Source organism: Bos indicus, chromosome 18, assembly GCF_029378745.1.
Source record: "Bos indicus isolate NIAB-ARS_2022 breed Sahiwal x Tharparkar chromosome 18, NIAB-ARS_B.indTharparkar_mat_pri_1.0, whole genome shotgun sequence".
Classification (NCBI taxonomy): domain Eukaryota; kingdom Metazoa; phylum Chordata; class Mammalia; order Artiodactyla; family Bovidae; genus Bos; species Bos indicus.
Window position 1 is genome coordinate 19,612,312 of NC_091777.1, and position 16,123 is coordinate 19,628,434.

Consider the following 16,123-nt stretch of genomic DNA (forward strand, 5'->3'; position numbering starts at 1 on the left):
AGGGGCTCCAGGAAGCACTGTGTCTGGGGGTGTCCTCTCGACCCAGCATCGACTGAACTCTGACTCTGCGCCTGTCAGGGGAGAAGGACCTGAAGATGGTCACAGGCCCCTTCTCTCCCCGCATCCCCTCTCTCCCCACCTGGTGCTGGCCACATCCCTGCCCAACATCTTGGCTCACTCCCACCTCTCACCCTTGGCCTCTGACCACTAACCCTCAACATCATGACTGTTTCTTGTCTTTCTACCTCGTTGCTTGGAGGTGAAAGTGGGCAGAGTGGGTTAGCTCGGCATCTTCCATAGAAAGTTTGAGTCCACAGAACTCTGCCTGCTGGTCGTGCATTTATTAAGGACCAAAAGTGAGTCGGGCAGCCCCTCCCTCTGGGGCCTGGGCCCCCTGTCTAGGCCCCAGGGCTGCTGATAGACAGGCCTTGTTTTGGCCCAGCCCAGGTGTCATCTGGCAGAGTCTGCAGGGGTCTCGGCTTCTCTGGCCCCAGAGTGGAGGTGCCTGGAGTCCTGTGGAGCAGAGCAGTGGCGTTGGGACTGACACCCAAGGGCAAAGCAGCCCCACTGTGAGCTCAAGGCCTGTCCCTGTTGGCATGGCCCAAACTTGGTCTTCCTGCCACCCCATGGGAGTACACGAGAGGCACCCTTCTCCCTTTATTCTGGAGTCAGACCCCAGATCCAGCCTGGCTGTACTGCAGCTCACTGTTTGGTCTTAGGAGAGTCACTTAACTTCTCTGTGTTTCAGTTTCTTGTTGGGGGCAGACATAGCATGTCTTCCTCTGAGGGCCTGTAACAGCGAGCTTATTTATATAAGCCCAGAGCGCAGCGCTGGTTCAGAGTATGCCAGTGTCTGGGAGCTGTCCTGACTCTTGTTTCGTGGGTTCCTCTTTCTTGAAGAGGAGCCAACTGGTGTTTGTAATTATTTACTAGTCCAGATCAAAGCCAGCCTATTTTCAAAGCTTCTTTAATCCTATTAGAATCTCTGAATGTCTCCTTCCACTCCCAGTGCGTGACATAGTCTGGCATGCCATACAGCTCAATAAAAACAGATCTTCCTTGACTTAGGATGGGGTCGTGCGTGCGTGCTAAGTCGCTTCAGTCATGTCCAACTCTCTGTGACCGTATGGACTGTAGCCTGCCAGGCTCCTCTGTCCATGGGATTCTCCAGACAATAATACTGGAGTGGGTTGCCATGCCCTCCTCCAGGGGATCTTCCCAACCCAGGGATCAAACCCGTGTCTCTTATGTCTCCTGCATTGGCAGGTGGATTCTTTACCACTAGCAGTATCTGGGAAGCCCTAGGATGGGGTCATGTCCCAATAAACCCATTGTAAGTTGAAAATATCATTAGTTGAAAGTGCGTTCACACATCTAACCTCCTGAACATCATAGCTTAGCCTTGCCCACCTTACATTAGCCTACACTTGGGTGAAATCATCTAACACAAAGCCTATTTATAATAAAGTGTTGAATAGCTCATGTCATCTATTGAATACTGTGCTGGAAGTAAAAAAAAGTTTGGCTGTCTGAGTTCAGGATGGTTGTAAGTGTATGGGTTCTTGACCCTCGTGATTACGTAGCTGACTGGGGGCTGGGACCCTCTGTCCAGCATCACAAGAGGAGTTGTACCACATATCGCCAGCCTGGGAAAAGATCCAGATTTGAGATTCCACATACAGTTGTGTATCGCTTTTGTACCGTTGTCAAGTCAAAAAAATTGTTAGTCAGGGCCCAACCATGCTCTCTAGAAGAATGAGGCCAACACCATGAAGTGATTGGAGTCCAGCTCCCAGGAAAGCCCCATGTGCCCCGCTCCAGCCCATCGAGGCTCCCAGGTGGGAAATGTCAACCCTTCACAGAGCAAAGGAGCCCTTGGGAGGCCTTTTGTCCCCTTCATTTGTAGTAAGAAATCTGAGGCCCAGAGAGAGGCATGACCTGTCTCAGGTCACACAGCAGACCTGAGGACAGTCTATTCTTCACTCAACACGTTTTAATATTTGCTGAGTGCCTACTGCAGGTGTGGGGCCCTGTTAGGCCCTTGGGTTCCAGCCACGGACAAGGTAGGTGGGCCTTTCTGTGAGGGTGTTGGCACGAGGGAGGCAGGCAGTGAATTGATAACCTGGTTCACACAAGGTTCTGGGAGGGGTGGTTCTGTGAAGAGGTAAAACCCAGGGAAGGTGGAGGGTGACAGGCCTCTCTGAGGAGATGACGTTTCAGCTGAGATGCAGGTGCCAGGAAGGAGCCGCCTTGGGCGGATGTGAGGGGTGAGCAGTCAGAGGAGTGAGGGGAGCCCCAGGGTGGGAGGGTTGTGGGGTTTGGGGGAACACAGAAGGGAAGCCCAAATGGCAGCCAGAGACCAGGGGGATGGGGATGGGGCAGCCGGCAAGGGTGGGGCCCCGGGCTGGGATTTCACGCTGCTTTTGAAGAGAGACTGCTGGCAAGTTTGAGGTAGGTGAGTGCCAGATTCTGACTTCCCTTTGCACCAGAGAATTGTGGCTTCTGTGAAGGCCAGGTCATTCTGAGGTGGGGGGGAGCAATGAGAACAGGAGGCGATTGCGATGGTGCAGGGGAGAGGTGATGGTCTTGGCCTAGTGGGGCTGAGGGGCTGGAGCGACGTGGAGGGGCCTGGGGGTGGCGTGGTAGGGCTGGGAGAGAGACGGGGAGGGGGGTGAGGGAAAGAAAGGGGTCCCAGGGACACCTTAGAGACTGGGCTTCGGGAACTACGTGTTCCCTTCTGAGGTGACGATGTCTTTTGTTTTTGGATGTGTTGGCCTCAAGATGCCTGTGTGACATGCAGGTAGGGCTGTGGAGCAGACAGATGGACACCAAGTCTGGAGTTTAGGGAGCAGCTGGGGAAGAGAGAGAAAGACAGAGAGAGGGAGGGGACTTCTCAGGAAGAGGCCATGGACCGCTGCACCAGAGCCCTGGAGTCCCAGGCGAGGCTCTCAATCGATGGGGCAGCAGTGGTTCCCGTCAGTCTGGGAGGAAGGGGAGTTCACTGCCGAGCAGCAGGGACCCCCAGATGGAGGGGGCAGGCGGGCCACACCCCGCTGGCTCCTCTCCCTCAGTTCAGAGCCTGTCCTGCCGGCGAGTGTCAGTCGCCCCGACTCCAGTCCACTGCAGTCCCCCCAGAAGCCCGGGCTGCAGCCGTGACAGCAGTTTCTCTCAAGTCTGTTCTTCATAAAAGCTCAGCTTGAACAGTGGAAATTCTGACTTGTGTCAGATACCGAGGAGGCTTTCATAGCTTCAAGTAGCTCGGGGTTAGATTTTAAAAGTTGAATTTCATCACATGTTTTAACTTGGGCGGGGATGGGGGGAGAGTGGCAGGGACATGATATTTTTAGCCCAAAGAAGGCTTTTTTCCCTTTCCCTCTCCCTCTCCTGGCGTTTTCCCCTCCCTCCCCCAACAGATGTTTCGTCTCAATCCTATTCAAACCTCAAAGCAGAATGGCCATCAACCTTATGCTCTGATGAGAAAAAAAGGCCAGAATGCTATTTGTTGGGAAGGGTTTTTTTTTTTCCCCCTTTCTTCTTTCCCCTCAGTCACAACTGGCCCTTAAATAAAATCTACTTACAGAAAAATGTAACCTGGGGAAGCAGGAGTGAGGAGAAAAAGACCCTGGAAGGGGTAGACACCCACTGGCAGAAACTGCTGGAAGCCAGCTTCGAGAGTACTGCATTGGGTCAATTATGTGTTGGTGGTGGTTTTGTTTTTCCTGAAAAGCAAGGGCTCCAAGTGATGGAGAGTTAAGTCAGGATTCTTTGGGGTCTGTTGGATACTCAACCTGAACTTGCTTAAGATCTGGTCCATAGGAAATTCCCTGGTGGTCCAGTGGCTGGGATTCCAGGCTCCCAATGCAGGGGTCCCAGGTTCGATTGCTGGTCAGGAAACTAGATCCCACATGCCACAGCTTAAGACCCAGTGCCGCCAAATACATAAATGTTTTTTTAAAAAATCTGGCTCATAGATTTGAAAAATCCTGAGATAGATCTTGCCAAAGAAGGGCTGGTTGATCCAGGAGCTCAAACCATGTCATTAACACACACACACACACACACACACACATTCATTCATTTTCTCTCTGTCTCCGTCACATCTCCGTCTTCCCTCTGTTAGTGTCTCCCAGTAAGGTAGCCAAGATGACTACCCAGCTCTGCGTCCTCATATCCTATGAGCTGAGCCATCACAGGTGAAAGATAGCACCCAAGTCCATTATTTCTTGCAAACGATTGATTCTTACTTTACTGGCCAGGGCAGGTCTAGATTTTTGTGGGACCCAAGTTTATCCAGTTTGGGGGTTGTCTTTTTTAAGGGAAAGAATACACGATTCTCTTTCATAACTGTGGACCATTTATATACAAATATATGTATTTACGTATTTCTATTTATTATGCATTTATTTTTCACTAAACCTAAATAAATATATCCCCAATTCAAGTTCCCCTTAGCTTGATTCCAGAAATGCTTGTGTTCACTCCAATACCACATGACACAAGGGGACGGGCGGGAAGTCAGAATGGGAAGAGACAGCATTCTTAACCAAGCGAGGATAAAATACCTAATTTTGAAAGCATCACAAAAACAACCAACCACGTCCACACATTCCAACTTGGAAGGAGCCCGTGCAAGTCAGAGGCCCAGCAACTTTAACCTCGTCAGCTTCATGAACAACTGTCCTTGGGCATTAGAGCGAGGACACAGGGCCACCAGGATAAAATAAGCTGGTCGGGTCTGGGTGCTTCCAGGAAGCTTGGAGTGGGATCAGCGCCCCCATAAACCACATGGACTGAGCTGGGGGAGGGGCGGCCCACTGGAGAAAACCCAGATGCTATTATGAGAAAGAGGAGCATGGTTGCGGGACAGGCAGGAACAGGTGTTAACCATTGTCCTGTGACAGAGTGGACAGACCAGTGGCTGGGGAGGCAGGAAACAGGGATTTTCGTTCTGTTTCTACGTTTTCTGTGCTCACATCCTGATGCTGCAGCTGCCGGTTGTTGCGTTTTGATGATGATGATGATACACTCCTATGTAGGGTGACAGGCTGGGGCTGCAGCAGTCCTGATGATAGCAGTGTAATCAGGGTAGGGAAACCTAACCCAACCCCAGAGTACAGGAGGGCAGGCTTCTCAGAAGATAGGGACATTTAACCTGGAGACCTGAAGGAGGAGCAGGTGTTGAGAGACAGAAAGAGTGTTCTTGGCAGGGAAAACCGGCTCTGTGGAGAGACGGGGCTGGGAGATGGTTCCATCAAGTTGGCTTCTTGCACCTTGTAGAATGCAGGCGGTACCACACCCTGCATGGTGATATTAAGAGGACGTAATGGAATAACGTGTGCACCCACTAACTTCACCAGCACCCCCAGACAGGCCACTGCTGTGTGCAAGGACACACGCATTTGTGTGTCTCTAGGATGCTCGTGCCCCGAGGAGAGCCTCATGCAGATAATGCAAGAAACCATTTGGTCTGGAATGCACATACGATATCTTTCTCTTTTTACTGGCAGCAGATTTACCCTCCTAATTATATTTGGCATAGGCTAATATTAAAATTCATCTGCATTCCCTCTAACAGCTGCTCTTGAAGGGTTGGGGAGTCAGAGACATCCTGGCAAGCCACCCTGAGCCTAAAATATTTGTGGCAGATAATCTGGATGTGGACAGTTGAGAAAGGCCTGTGAGTATGTTAAGGCCAGTGTCCAAACTCCAGCCAGGAAGCTCTGGCTTGTGTTAAATCTTACTTTCTATCAACTGAGAAGAACCTGCCAGGTAACCAGGCTAAGAGAGGTGTCCGCCAGGCCTTCCAGTATTAGTCATTTCTGGTCTTTGGTGGGGCTGACTTAATCATACCGTGTTTCAAATTCGTCTCTTCTTCCAAAGTTTAATATCTACCAGGCCCTTCTGGATTGTGTTAAAATAAGCTGGCATTTGCTGATATCATCCAGGGTTTGGATTTTAGCCGATGTCTGGGATTCAGAATGGACCTACCCCTTTTAAACTGCCCTCTTTCCCACTCCAGTTCCCAACCACAGCAGAATTCATAGTGTTTGTTACGTAGCCTGTGTTCTATCCACCTGGGGGGGTTTGGTGCAGTGGGTCATTCTGGGATGGAATATTTGCTCTGTGCACGTATGGTACACTGTGGGCAGCTGCGGGGCAGTAGCCAGCAGGGCCAGCTCTTGAGAAACTTGCATTCTGGCCACGTGGACGTGGTAGGCTCCCATCATTATCAGAAAATCCCAGAGAGGACTGCAGACTGAATGAGTTTAGACAGCCCTCTGCTAGCAAGAAATGTGTTTGTGCAAAGTGGAAAAAGGGCGCCCCTCCTCAAGATACCTTTCTGCCATCTGTCCAAAAACTGTCATGAACAATATACAATCGAAGATGTCCGGCATGTGAATGGCGCCCCCGAGGTGTACCATGCACAGTTGTCAGCTTCTCAGAGCCAGTGTCCCAGTGACCCCAAGTGACCCTGACCCCAAACCCAAGGGAGGAGCCCTGGGGCACTTATCCTACTCAGGAGGGTGGGGTCTCGGGTGGGTGGATCTGTTTCATTTCACAGCCCTTCTTCTTCTCATACTGCTTGGGCGGCGCCAGCTGTCAACAGCTCTGGCTGGGTTGGCTATGCCATCCTGTTCCCTGGATCACTGCTAAACAGTCCCAAGAAAGTGACCGTGGCTCTCATAGCGTGAGGTTCCAAGGGAGCCTTGGATGCCTCCCATTAGGTGGTTCATGGGGGGCCCATGATCAGAGTTGCCTCATTTAGGTTATTTCCTACTCTCCCCAGAGGTACTCAACACTCTCTTCTTTCTCCCTCTCTTCCTCCCCACCCCCACCCCCTTTTTAAACTGGGGGAGGGGAGAGGGAAGAGACTGTCTTTGATCTCAGCGGAGGAAAAAAGTCTGTTCTGTTCAGGCTTTTGGCTAACACAACAAACAGTGTTTAAAATTTAACTTTGCTTAATTAATTAGTAATTCTGTTTAATGCTGTCTGATCTCCCTCCAAAAGGTATTTTGAAGCTTGAGAAGGGAACATCAAAGGGAGCCGGGTGAAGATGGTCAAGTAATGCATTTAATCTGGCAGTTGCTGGGGGTGGAGAGATGCCAGGTTGGGAGCTAATGTGGGACAGAGCCATCATCTGGTAAACACAGCCAGCCGGCTGGCTCCTCATGGCCATGGCCGTGGTGAGAGGAGGGACAGGGGACCGCTTCCACAGAGAAGGAGCTCTGCACGCTGCCCCAGACTCTTTGGAGTTGAGATTGGTTTTAAGAAAGCAGAGTTGAAATTTTCTTTCTTCTATGGCTGCTGTATATGGTTGGGCAGGCTGTGGACTGCACAAGGATTTCCAGTCAAGCAGGTGAACAGCAGGTGAAATTCAGCCTGCACCCTGCCTATCAAGGCTGTATTCTCCTGGGTGTGCAAAACTGCACAGTCCACCACTTTTACTCAAAGGGCCAGGAAGAGTACCTATTTTAGGCTTTGTAGGCATTAGAATGGCTGTTGCAGCTACTCAACTCTCTTTCGCCATAGACAATGGATGTGAGTGTCTCTGTGTCCCAGTAAAACGTTATTTACAAAAATAGGTGGTGGGCTGGCTTTGGCTCACGGGCTGCCAGCCCCTGCTCTAGGTCACCCAAGGGTGTGTCAGGCTAAGTGAAAGTCTCCTTCCTCCTCACTCTGTCCCTTCCCTTCCTTTTTCTCCTCCTCCTTCCACTGCTTTCCAACTAGCAGTGTTGTTACTGTTGCAACTGAAGAGTGCCCAGGGTCCCCCTGAAACTGTGCCCCCTGAAAGATCACCTCTGGGGAGAAAAAAAATCAGTGGGCTGAACAGGCATAGGGTAGGAGATGAGGAATGAATGGGCTCAGGCTCTGGTGCTAAAACCCATCCTGACAAAAGTACTGTTCTCCGGTTGGTGGGGCCTGGGAAGCCTGCAGTGAGCCCCAGTCACCCTTCTACCATCTACCCATGAGCCTGAGGTTGGACGGGTGGAGAGAAGGGGGTGCGTTCTGCACAGGGGTAGCTGGGGTGGGCAATGATTTGATGTCATTTAGTTTCAGGGGGCTCACTCACATGTGTATATAGAAGCAGGGCCCCTGAGTCCCAGCCCAGGCGTCTGGCACCGGGGTCTTCACGGCTGTCTGATTGATCATCTGCCACCTCTTCTGGCCCCTGGGCAGGGGACAGTGAACGGGAGAGAGGCTTTCTTTGGTGGGGGCAACAGGGTGCTGACTGTCCTTGTTCCTGGTCCCAGGCCACAGGGCACATGGCTCCCAGTAATACTACCCACCTGTGCCTGCCCCTCATGCTGGGAAGGGGCCCCTGGGGGGTGTCCAGGTGGTCTTCTGAGCTAGGATGGGCTGAGGGGTGGGACACACTGATGAAGAAAGGACAAACCCTGGTCTTTGGAGAAGACATATGAAGGGGATAAGGGATCGAGGGGGAGGTTCCCCTCCTCCCCAGGAGAGGAGAGAGGAGGGCAGGCAGGGGAGGGCCTAAGGGAGGATGGGCTGTCTGGGTGTCAGGGGGAGGGGTGCCCCAGAGTAGGAGAGAGCAGGGACAGAGGTTTCTTTTCTTTGGGTTTTATCAAGTGGAACTTGAAAGGCAACATTGAACCTGAAGGTGGTTTTCTGATAACTTCCCTTTGAACTTGAAGTTTGGTTTCGATAAGCCTCGCCGGCTTGCATCTCCAGCCAGGACCTTGGCAGAGGGAGGCAGCAGCTTTGAAGATGGAGCTGCCCTTTGTTTCCCTTTCTTCTCTTTCTTTTTCTTCTTCCCACGATGGCAGCAGCTCTGGCCCAGCGGTGTGCCGGTAGATTTGAGATGGAGGGGTCAGGGTGGTACAGGCTGTGCGCTTGGCTGTCCTTGGGTCACTGGCCAGTCTCCCACCCAACTTCTCTGGTGTCACAACCAGACCTCTTGGCCATTGAGCTGTTTGCTTTGGAGGAGCAGAGAGCGCTGGACTTGGTTTCATCCCCTACCCCAGGAGCGGGCAGCATCCTGACCTTCCTCGTGTCAACCACCCCAGCCATGAGGATGCCAGGTGCCCCCACCTGGATCTTTAGGTTTATTCTCAGTGGCCTCATTCTATGAAACCACCAGGGAGGAGCCGGGGTCTGTGACTGAGACGGGGTCTCTAGCTGGAGCCCTTGACAGCTTTAGGGAGTTGTTGCCTTGCTGTGGGGGCACGGAGATCTGGGGGCTCCCTGCATCCCACTGAGCCCAGTTCCCAGGCTCAGTCAAGAAGGGAGCTGTGATGGAGCCAGGACATCACTGGCCGTGGAGGCCTTCCTGTCCCCACCTGTCTAGCCTGGTGACTGGAGCATCTTTATCTTTATGTCTTCCCTCCCTGTCCTGGTTCCTACCCAGGCTGATATGACACTTTTGTGTCTGTTTGCATCCAACAGCCTCAGCTTTTAGAAAACTTGGCTACTCATTTCCTGATTCCTAAAAGATACAATGTGTAGGGATATCCTGTGTGTGTGCTATTGCTTCAGTTGTGTCCGATTCTGTGTGACCCCATGGACTGTAGCCCACCAGGCTCCTCTGTCCCGGGGGATTTTTTAGGCAAGAAAACCGGAATGGGTTGCCATGCCAGCCTCCAGGGGATCTTCCGGACCATGGAGGCATTGACCCTAAAGCTCCTACAGCTTCTGCATTGCAGGCGCAATCTTTACCACTGAGCCACCTGGGGAGACCCAGGGCCATCATTCGCCAGACTGTCACTACTGATGGCTGGACCCCGTGTGCTGACCCGGGGCTCTCAGCCCTTTCAGTTGCAGCTCCTTGAATCCACACAAGGGTTCTCTGGGGAAGGGACTCTTATCATCCCCACTGTACAGTTGGGGAAACTGAGACATCCAGAGAAGTTATGTGACCTGCCTAGAGCCACACACAGTGTTGGGAGGATCAGAGCCCAAGCAGAGAGTACCCTCTTCCAGGGCTGGCACCAAGTCTGCTGAACCGAGCCAAAATCAGCATGGAGTGGTCAGCAGCACGAGCAAGGCTACTTGGGTTCAAATCCCAGCCCTGCCATTTACTAGCAAAGCACTTCCCCTCTCTGTACCTCAGTTTTCCCATCTGGAAAGTGGAGCTGATCCTGGTACCTGCCTCCTGGGGTTGCTGTGAGGACCGAGTGAGTCAATGAGCAGTGTAGTCAGCCACGAAGCTCTGAGGGCTCCCTGGGAAGGGCTTTGAATAACTGCTGAGCCCACAGGGCAGGGGTCAAGTGGGAGAGCTGGGGCACTACCCAGTAGCCACTCCTGGGTCCCGGTCTGCAAAGCTGGGGTGTGGGAGTGTGGTGGGGGACAGGGTCAGGGGAGAGGCAAGGCCCTCCACCTGGTTTCCTGGCCTGGTAGACATATATCTCCAGGCTCCTGACTTCCCAAGAAAGTCCAGCCCTGGTTGGGGCCACTGCTCAGGGATCTCAGCTGCTCACAGGCCCTCCTGGGCCACCCTTAGTTGGACATAGGGGGAAAGTTCCTCAAGTGAGAGCCAGGCTCTGTTTGCTCCCCTGTAAAACAGGGCAACAGAATCACTGCCCCAGGGAAGCTGAGGGAATCTAAAGAGAAGAGCTGTGAGGTTCTAGAAAGCACGTTCTTGAGCAAACCTGAGTCCCCTTTATCAGGCAGAGACAGAAGAGGCTGGAGGGGTCTCATGGGACATTCAAGATCTGATGGAACCATGGGCTCAGGGATGATGGCTGCTCCCAGCCCTGTCCCCTGGCACCCCTTGGGGGTGTTCACAGGAAAGTGATGTCCACAGACCACCAGCTTTTCATGCCCATCTTCCCACTGCTACTGGGAGGGCATGGAAGGACTCGAGAGCCCTATACTCAACACTTTTGGCAGAGGGAGGCCCTTCTAGGTGAGCAGAGGCAGAATGGAAGTCCCAGGGTGAGCTGGTTCCTGAAGATACCAAGGTGTGCACGCGCGTGTGTGTGCTTCCTCTACCTCAGTGAACTCCATTTCCGTCACTCCCCATTTCTGTTCTCCTTCCTGACCACCCACCAGTGTGCGACCTGCTGAGCCCAGGTGGGTGGTATCTTTGAGGTCACCGCAGTGTTCTCAGGGAAGGCAGGGAGACTGCAGAAAGCAGCCGTGGTCCAGAGCTCCCTCTGGGGTCTCCAGAAGCTCCACTCTGTCCTCATTCACCTGGTCTTTGGCCCAAAGATGCCCTGGGTGGCCTCAGGCTGCTTCTCTGGGCCACAGAAAACAGAGGCCTGCGAGGCCCACTGGGTAACCTGAGCGGCTGGCGAAGAGGCACCCTGGGAGGGGGCCTCCCCTGGGACAGCCCTGGGCATTAACGGGGCCGGAGGACAGAGGGATTTGACTCTAGCAAAGTGGCCGGGCAGAGCGGGCCCGCCGTGCTATGGTGGGGACGGCCTCCGGACAGAGCCACAGGGTCTGGGCCTGGGGTGGCTCAGTGCCTTCCAACTCATGCCTTCTCCCTTATTCCTTCCCCCCGCAGTGGCCCTGCCTCCCGAGAAGTCAGACGGACTGGCCAGCGGAGATGAGAAGAGGATGGAGAAGTCAGGTGAACCCTGCTCGGGCTCCAAGAAACAGCTGAAATTCGAGGTAAATTTCCTTTCCTGGTGCTGAGCCCTGGGCGGAAGGGTTTTCTCTGCCCGGTGCTGGTTTTTGATGGGGGGGGAGGGATGCTGAGGCCCCTCCAGATGTGACAGCCCCTCTCCTCCCCCATGAACAACCTTTCCTCCTGCCACATCTGGGGCTACCCCAGCTCGGCACAGGCCCTAGCGACTCCCCGCGGCCCTCCCCTCTCAGCTCAGGCCCCTGGCCTCTCACCATGGGGTAGTGGCCAGAGGCGGTGGCCGCTGGGCTGGGGGAAGGACAGGAGAGTGGACAGGGGAGATGGCACTCTGGCCCCGGTGCTGCCGTGACTGCCTGCACTTCCTCTCTGGTCCTCCGTTTCCTCGTGGGTGAAGGAAACCTTTGCTACCAGCTCCCTCCCAAGGCTGTCCAGGGGGCCAAAATGGGGCTCACAGGTAGGGTAGGTGACCAGGAGGCCTTGGGCAGGTCCCTCACTCTGGGATTCAGGTGCAGGTGTGCTCAGTCCCTTCAGTCGTGTCCGACTCTTTGCGACCCTGTGGACTGTAGCCCGCCAGGCTCCTCTGTCCATGGGATTCTCCAGGCAAGAATACTGGAGTGGGCTGCTAAACCCTCTTGCAGGGGATCTTCCTAACTCAGGGATTGAACCTGCATTTCCTACATCCCCTGCCATTGGCAGGCGGGTTCTTTACCACTAGCACCACGTGGGAAGCCCAGGTGGGGCTCAGATGGTCAACAGCAAAAGAGACATGCCCACCCAGAGCCCACGGTCTGTCTGTCCTACCTCCCTAGATGGTATGTTAAGCTCCTTGTGTGTACCAAGCACAGGTCCAGGTGCTAAGTGGGAGACCCAGGCTGCCTGCAGGGAGCTTACCAGCCTCTCCCCACCCTCCTTTCACCCTCCCTCCTTCCTGCTCTGTCTCCCCTACAAGATCGCTAGGGCAGAGCCCTGGAGCCCACAGATGGGGGTTCAGTTCCCACCTCTGCCACTGCCTCACTTGCCTGCCCTGTAAAATGGTGATAGTCATTTTATCCAGGGGTTCCCATCCTCTGGGATCTAATGCCAGATGATCTGAGGTGGGGCTGATGTAATAAGAATAGAAATAAAGTACATAATAAATGTAATGCATTTGAATCATCCTGAAACCATTCCCTACCCCCTGGTCCGTGGAAAATTTTTTTCCTTGCAACTGGTCCCTGGTGCCAAAAAGGTTGAGGACTGCTGACAATATCTATCTACTGGGATGTCGGAAACATGATGAATTAAGGCATCTCAGGGGCTTCAGAGAAGGTGATGGCACCCTACTCCGGTACTCTTGCCTGGAAAATCCCATGGATGGAGGAGCCTGGTGGGCTGCAGTCCATGGGTCACTAAGATTTGGACACAACTGAGCGACTTCACTTTCACTTTTCACTTTGATGCATTGGAGAAAGAAATGGCAACCCACTCCAGTGTTCTTGCCTGGAGAATCCCAGGGATGGGGGAGCCTGGTGGGCTGCCATCTATGGGGTCGCACAGAGTTGGACACGACTGAAGTGACTTAGCAGCAGCAGCAGCAGCAGGTGCTTAAAAGGGTGTCCAGTGCAGAATAAGTACTTTCCTTTTTCCTTCCAAGCAATGGGGATTGATACCCGCTAGTTCCAGGGAACCTGGCGGTGTACTGGGCATGGTTCCTGGCTCACGGAGCACAGTGTGGTCAGGGGGACAGATGAGTGACCCAGGCCCAGTAACTGCACGGTCAGCGTTGTGATGGGGATCTGGGAGTGTGGAGAGGGGACAGGGAGGTTTCCTAAGTCAGCCTAGAGGGTGCAGAGTGATGGGCATTTTGGCAATCCCAAACTCTGCACAGTGCCCTGAGGGGGGAGCCAGGGCTGCAGCAGAGGTTGGGGAGGGCAAGTGTCTGCACTGAGCCTCTGGGCATAGAGGCAGGAGCTGGGGAGAGGTGATGCATGGGGGAGCCTTTGGGATCAGGAGGACGCTCCCGGCCAAGGGAAAAGCAGAAGGCCTGGAGGCTTGCCAGTGCTGGCTGGCTGTGTGGGAATAGCAAAGGGGAGATGACGCAGAAGAGGGGGTGAGATAGGTCATCAAGGGCCCTGCGTCCTCCTAACTGAGGAGCTGAGGGGGCAGGCGGTGTCTCATTGAGGACCTGGGGTTGCTAACTTCTTCCTGAGCCCTCCACCCCGGGTCTCTGCAGGTTTTCTCGGGGTGCTTGGCAAAGCCAACACCGAGGCCAGGGCAGAAGAAAGACCCAGACTCGGACGTCTTTCCTGGAAGCCCATGTGGGTCTGCTTGCAAATGGGGGCCGGCTGATGCCTGTGACTTACCCGTGGTCCCTGAGGAGGACTCACCCCAGAGGCCGGGGATGGGGGGACAAGAAGACGCATGTGACAGAGATCATGGGAGGTGGGGGTAGTTACTTGACCCATATTTCTGAACTTCTAACCCGAGCTTTCTTTGAAGCCAAGTGGAGGGGCTGGGAAAGGGAATCAGGTGTGCATGTGTATATGAATGTGTATGCAGATGTGTGTATCAGTGTGTAGACATATGTATGTGAGTGTGTGTATGTCTGTGTGTGTTCATATGTACGTGTGTGTGCACGTGCCCATAGGCACACACTCGTGTACATGCATGTGTGCAGGGCAAGTGCTGCAGGACGCAGTGCTGGAGAGCAGAGCGAGCACTTGGCAGGTATCAGACAGGCGTGTCACAACTGAGGGAAGGCCGACTTTGAACTCAGCGTGGGCCGCCCGAGAATTGCTAGAGGGAGCTGGCTGTGAGCTGCAGAAGCCTGGGGCAGGGCTGCTGTGCTGGGGCTCACTCCCGCCAGCCTTGGGAGGCCAGGCACCACCCCTCTCTGGAGGCACTGAGTCTGTCCTCCTGCAGAAGAAAAAGTGGGCCAAGGCAAGACATGGAACTGGATGGTATGGGGGTGTCTTCGCTTGTTTTCATAGGACTTGTGGATCTAAAAGGCTGTTTGTGGATTCTCTTTCCCCAAACGGCCGTCCTTTCTGGACCTGTCTGTCTGGGGTTCAGCCAGCCCCTGCATGCGGGTGGCCGGTGACGGAGCTCCCCGATTCCCTGTTCCCAGTCCTTGCGGTTGGACACCTCGGGCTGTGGGAGCCACGGTGATGACGTCATTGCTGTATTAGTCACTCCAGCAAAGACAATAGCAGCTACCTCCATTAATTGGGCTTTTCTCTGAGCCAAGTGGCTTACATATCTGTTTCCCGTTCTCTCCAAGCAGACCCTGAGACAGGACTTGGGAGGTGATCCCAGGGAGCAGGGAAGGAGGGGTGCCCGTCACTGGGGGTGGTGGGGGTTGGTTGATGAGCAGGTCTCGGGCAGCAGGGCTCTGTCCGCCAGGGCTCCCCAGAGAGCCATGCTAAAAGTCTCAGATGTGTCCCCCGGCTTGGCCCCTTCCTTGTTCTGGTTCCTGGGGATCTTCAATCCCTGACTCCTCAGACAGGGATGCTGGACACTTGAAGTGGGAGGTGGGGAGTAGCCGACCACAACTACAGGGGAATGTGGAGGGGGCTCAGGGGACGTGGCGTGGGGCAGTTAATGCTCCCAACAACTTTCTGAGGTCTGGACCATCATCTTCTGTAGTCTGTATGAGGGGAAACTGAGGTACCGAGAAGAGAAAGGCCATGTCCAAGTTCATGTCACTGCAGAGGGCCAAGCCCAGGCTGGCACCTGGGGCTGACCCTTCAGCTCTTAACACTCCTCCCATCCTGCCTTCCAGGTTGGGTGGCCGCCCATGGCTAAGTTACCCTGTGTGTTTTCTGGTAGCTTCTACCCCCGGCTCCAAGTTCATTCTTCCTGAGGCCGCATGCCTCCTCCCAGAGCCCTCCCTTGTGTTTCCTCGGCCTTTGAAGACCCTAGAGTGTCTGGTACCCGGCAGGCCCCTCTCCCCAGGCCCAAGCTCCTTGGCCCGGCTTGGCCTCTCTCCCAGGCCTGGCGTGTCTTGGTCATCACATTCTCCTTCATACAGGGTCTGGGGAGGGCAGCGGGGAGGCTGGCGGCCCCGTGACCCAGCCTCCGGGTGTCCCAGCCGCCAAGTGACCGGCCACGTATGTCTGTTGTCTGTTTACATCCAGGAGTTGCAGTGTGACGTGTCTGTGGAGGAAGACAGCCGGCAGGAGTGGACCTTCACCCTGTACGACTTTGACAACAATGGCAAGGTCACTCGAGAGGTGAGTGAACCCGCTGGGCCTCCCGCCAGGCCACACCCCTGGCGCAGGACCCTTCGTCGGGCACACACCCCTGTTGCCCCTTCCCCTTCTCCTCAGGTCAGGTGGGGAGGGCAGGAGTGAGGCCCCTGGGAGTTTCATGGAAACCGGTGAGAAGGAGGAGGCGACAGAGAGGAAGGGCCGCCAGGCTGCTCTGGGGCGAGCACCATTCAGGCTGGGGAGGGGCAAGAGTCAGGCGCAGGGCCCCAGACCTCCCTAGAGGGGCACCCGGTCCCCAGCAGATTCTGTCCGGCCTCCTCTTCTCTCTGGTCCTGGAGCTCCAAGATCGCCCCAGGCTACTTCCCACCTCGGCCAATCTGCCCAGGAG

General features: G+C 54.5%; 1 protein-coding gene across 1 annotated transcript in view; it reads left to right on the plus strand.

Annotated features, from left to right (window-relative positions):
* NKD1 (NKD inhibitor of WNT signaling pathway 1) overlaps positions 1–16,123 on the plus strand; it is a 105,559-nt gene that overhangs the window by 66,083 nt on the left and 23,353 nt on the right. Inside the window, exons 5-6 of the mRNA XM_019980153.2 lie at positions 11,468–11,574; positions 15,664–15,759. Of these exons, the coding sequence (XP_019835712.2) occupies positions 11,468–11,574; positions 15,664–15,759 (203 nt within the window). The remainder of the gene's footprint in view (positions 1–11,467; positions 11,575–15,663; positions 15,760–16,123) is intronic.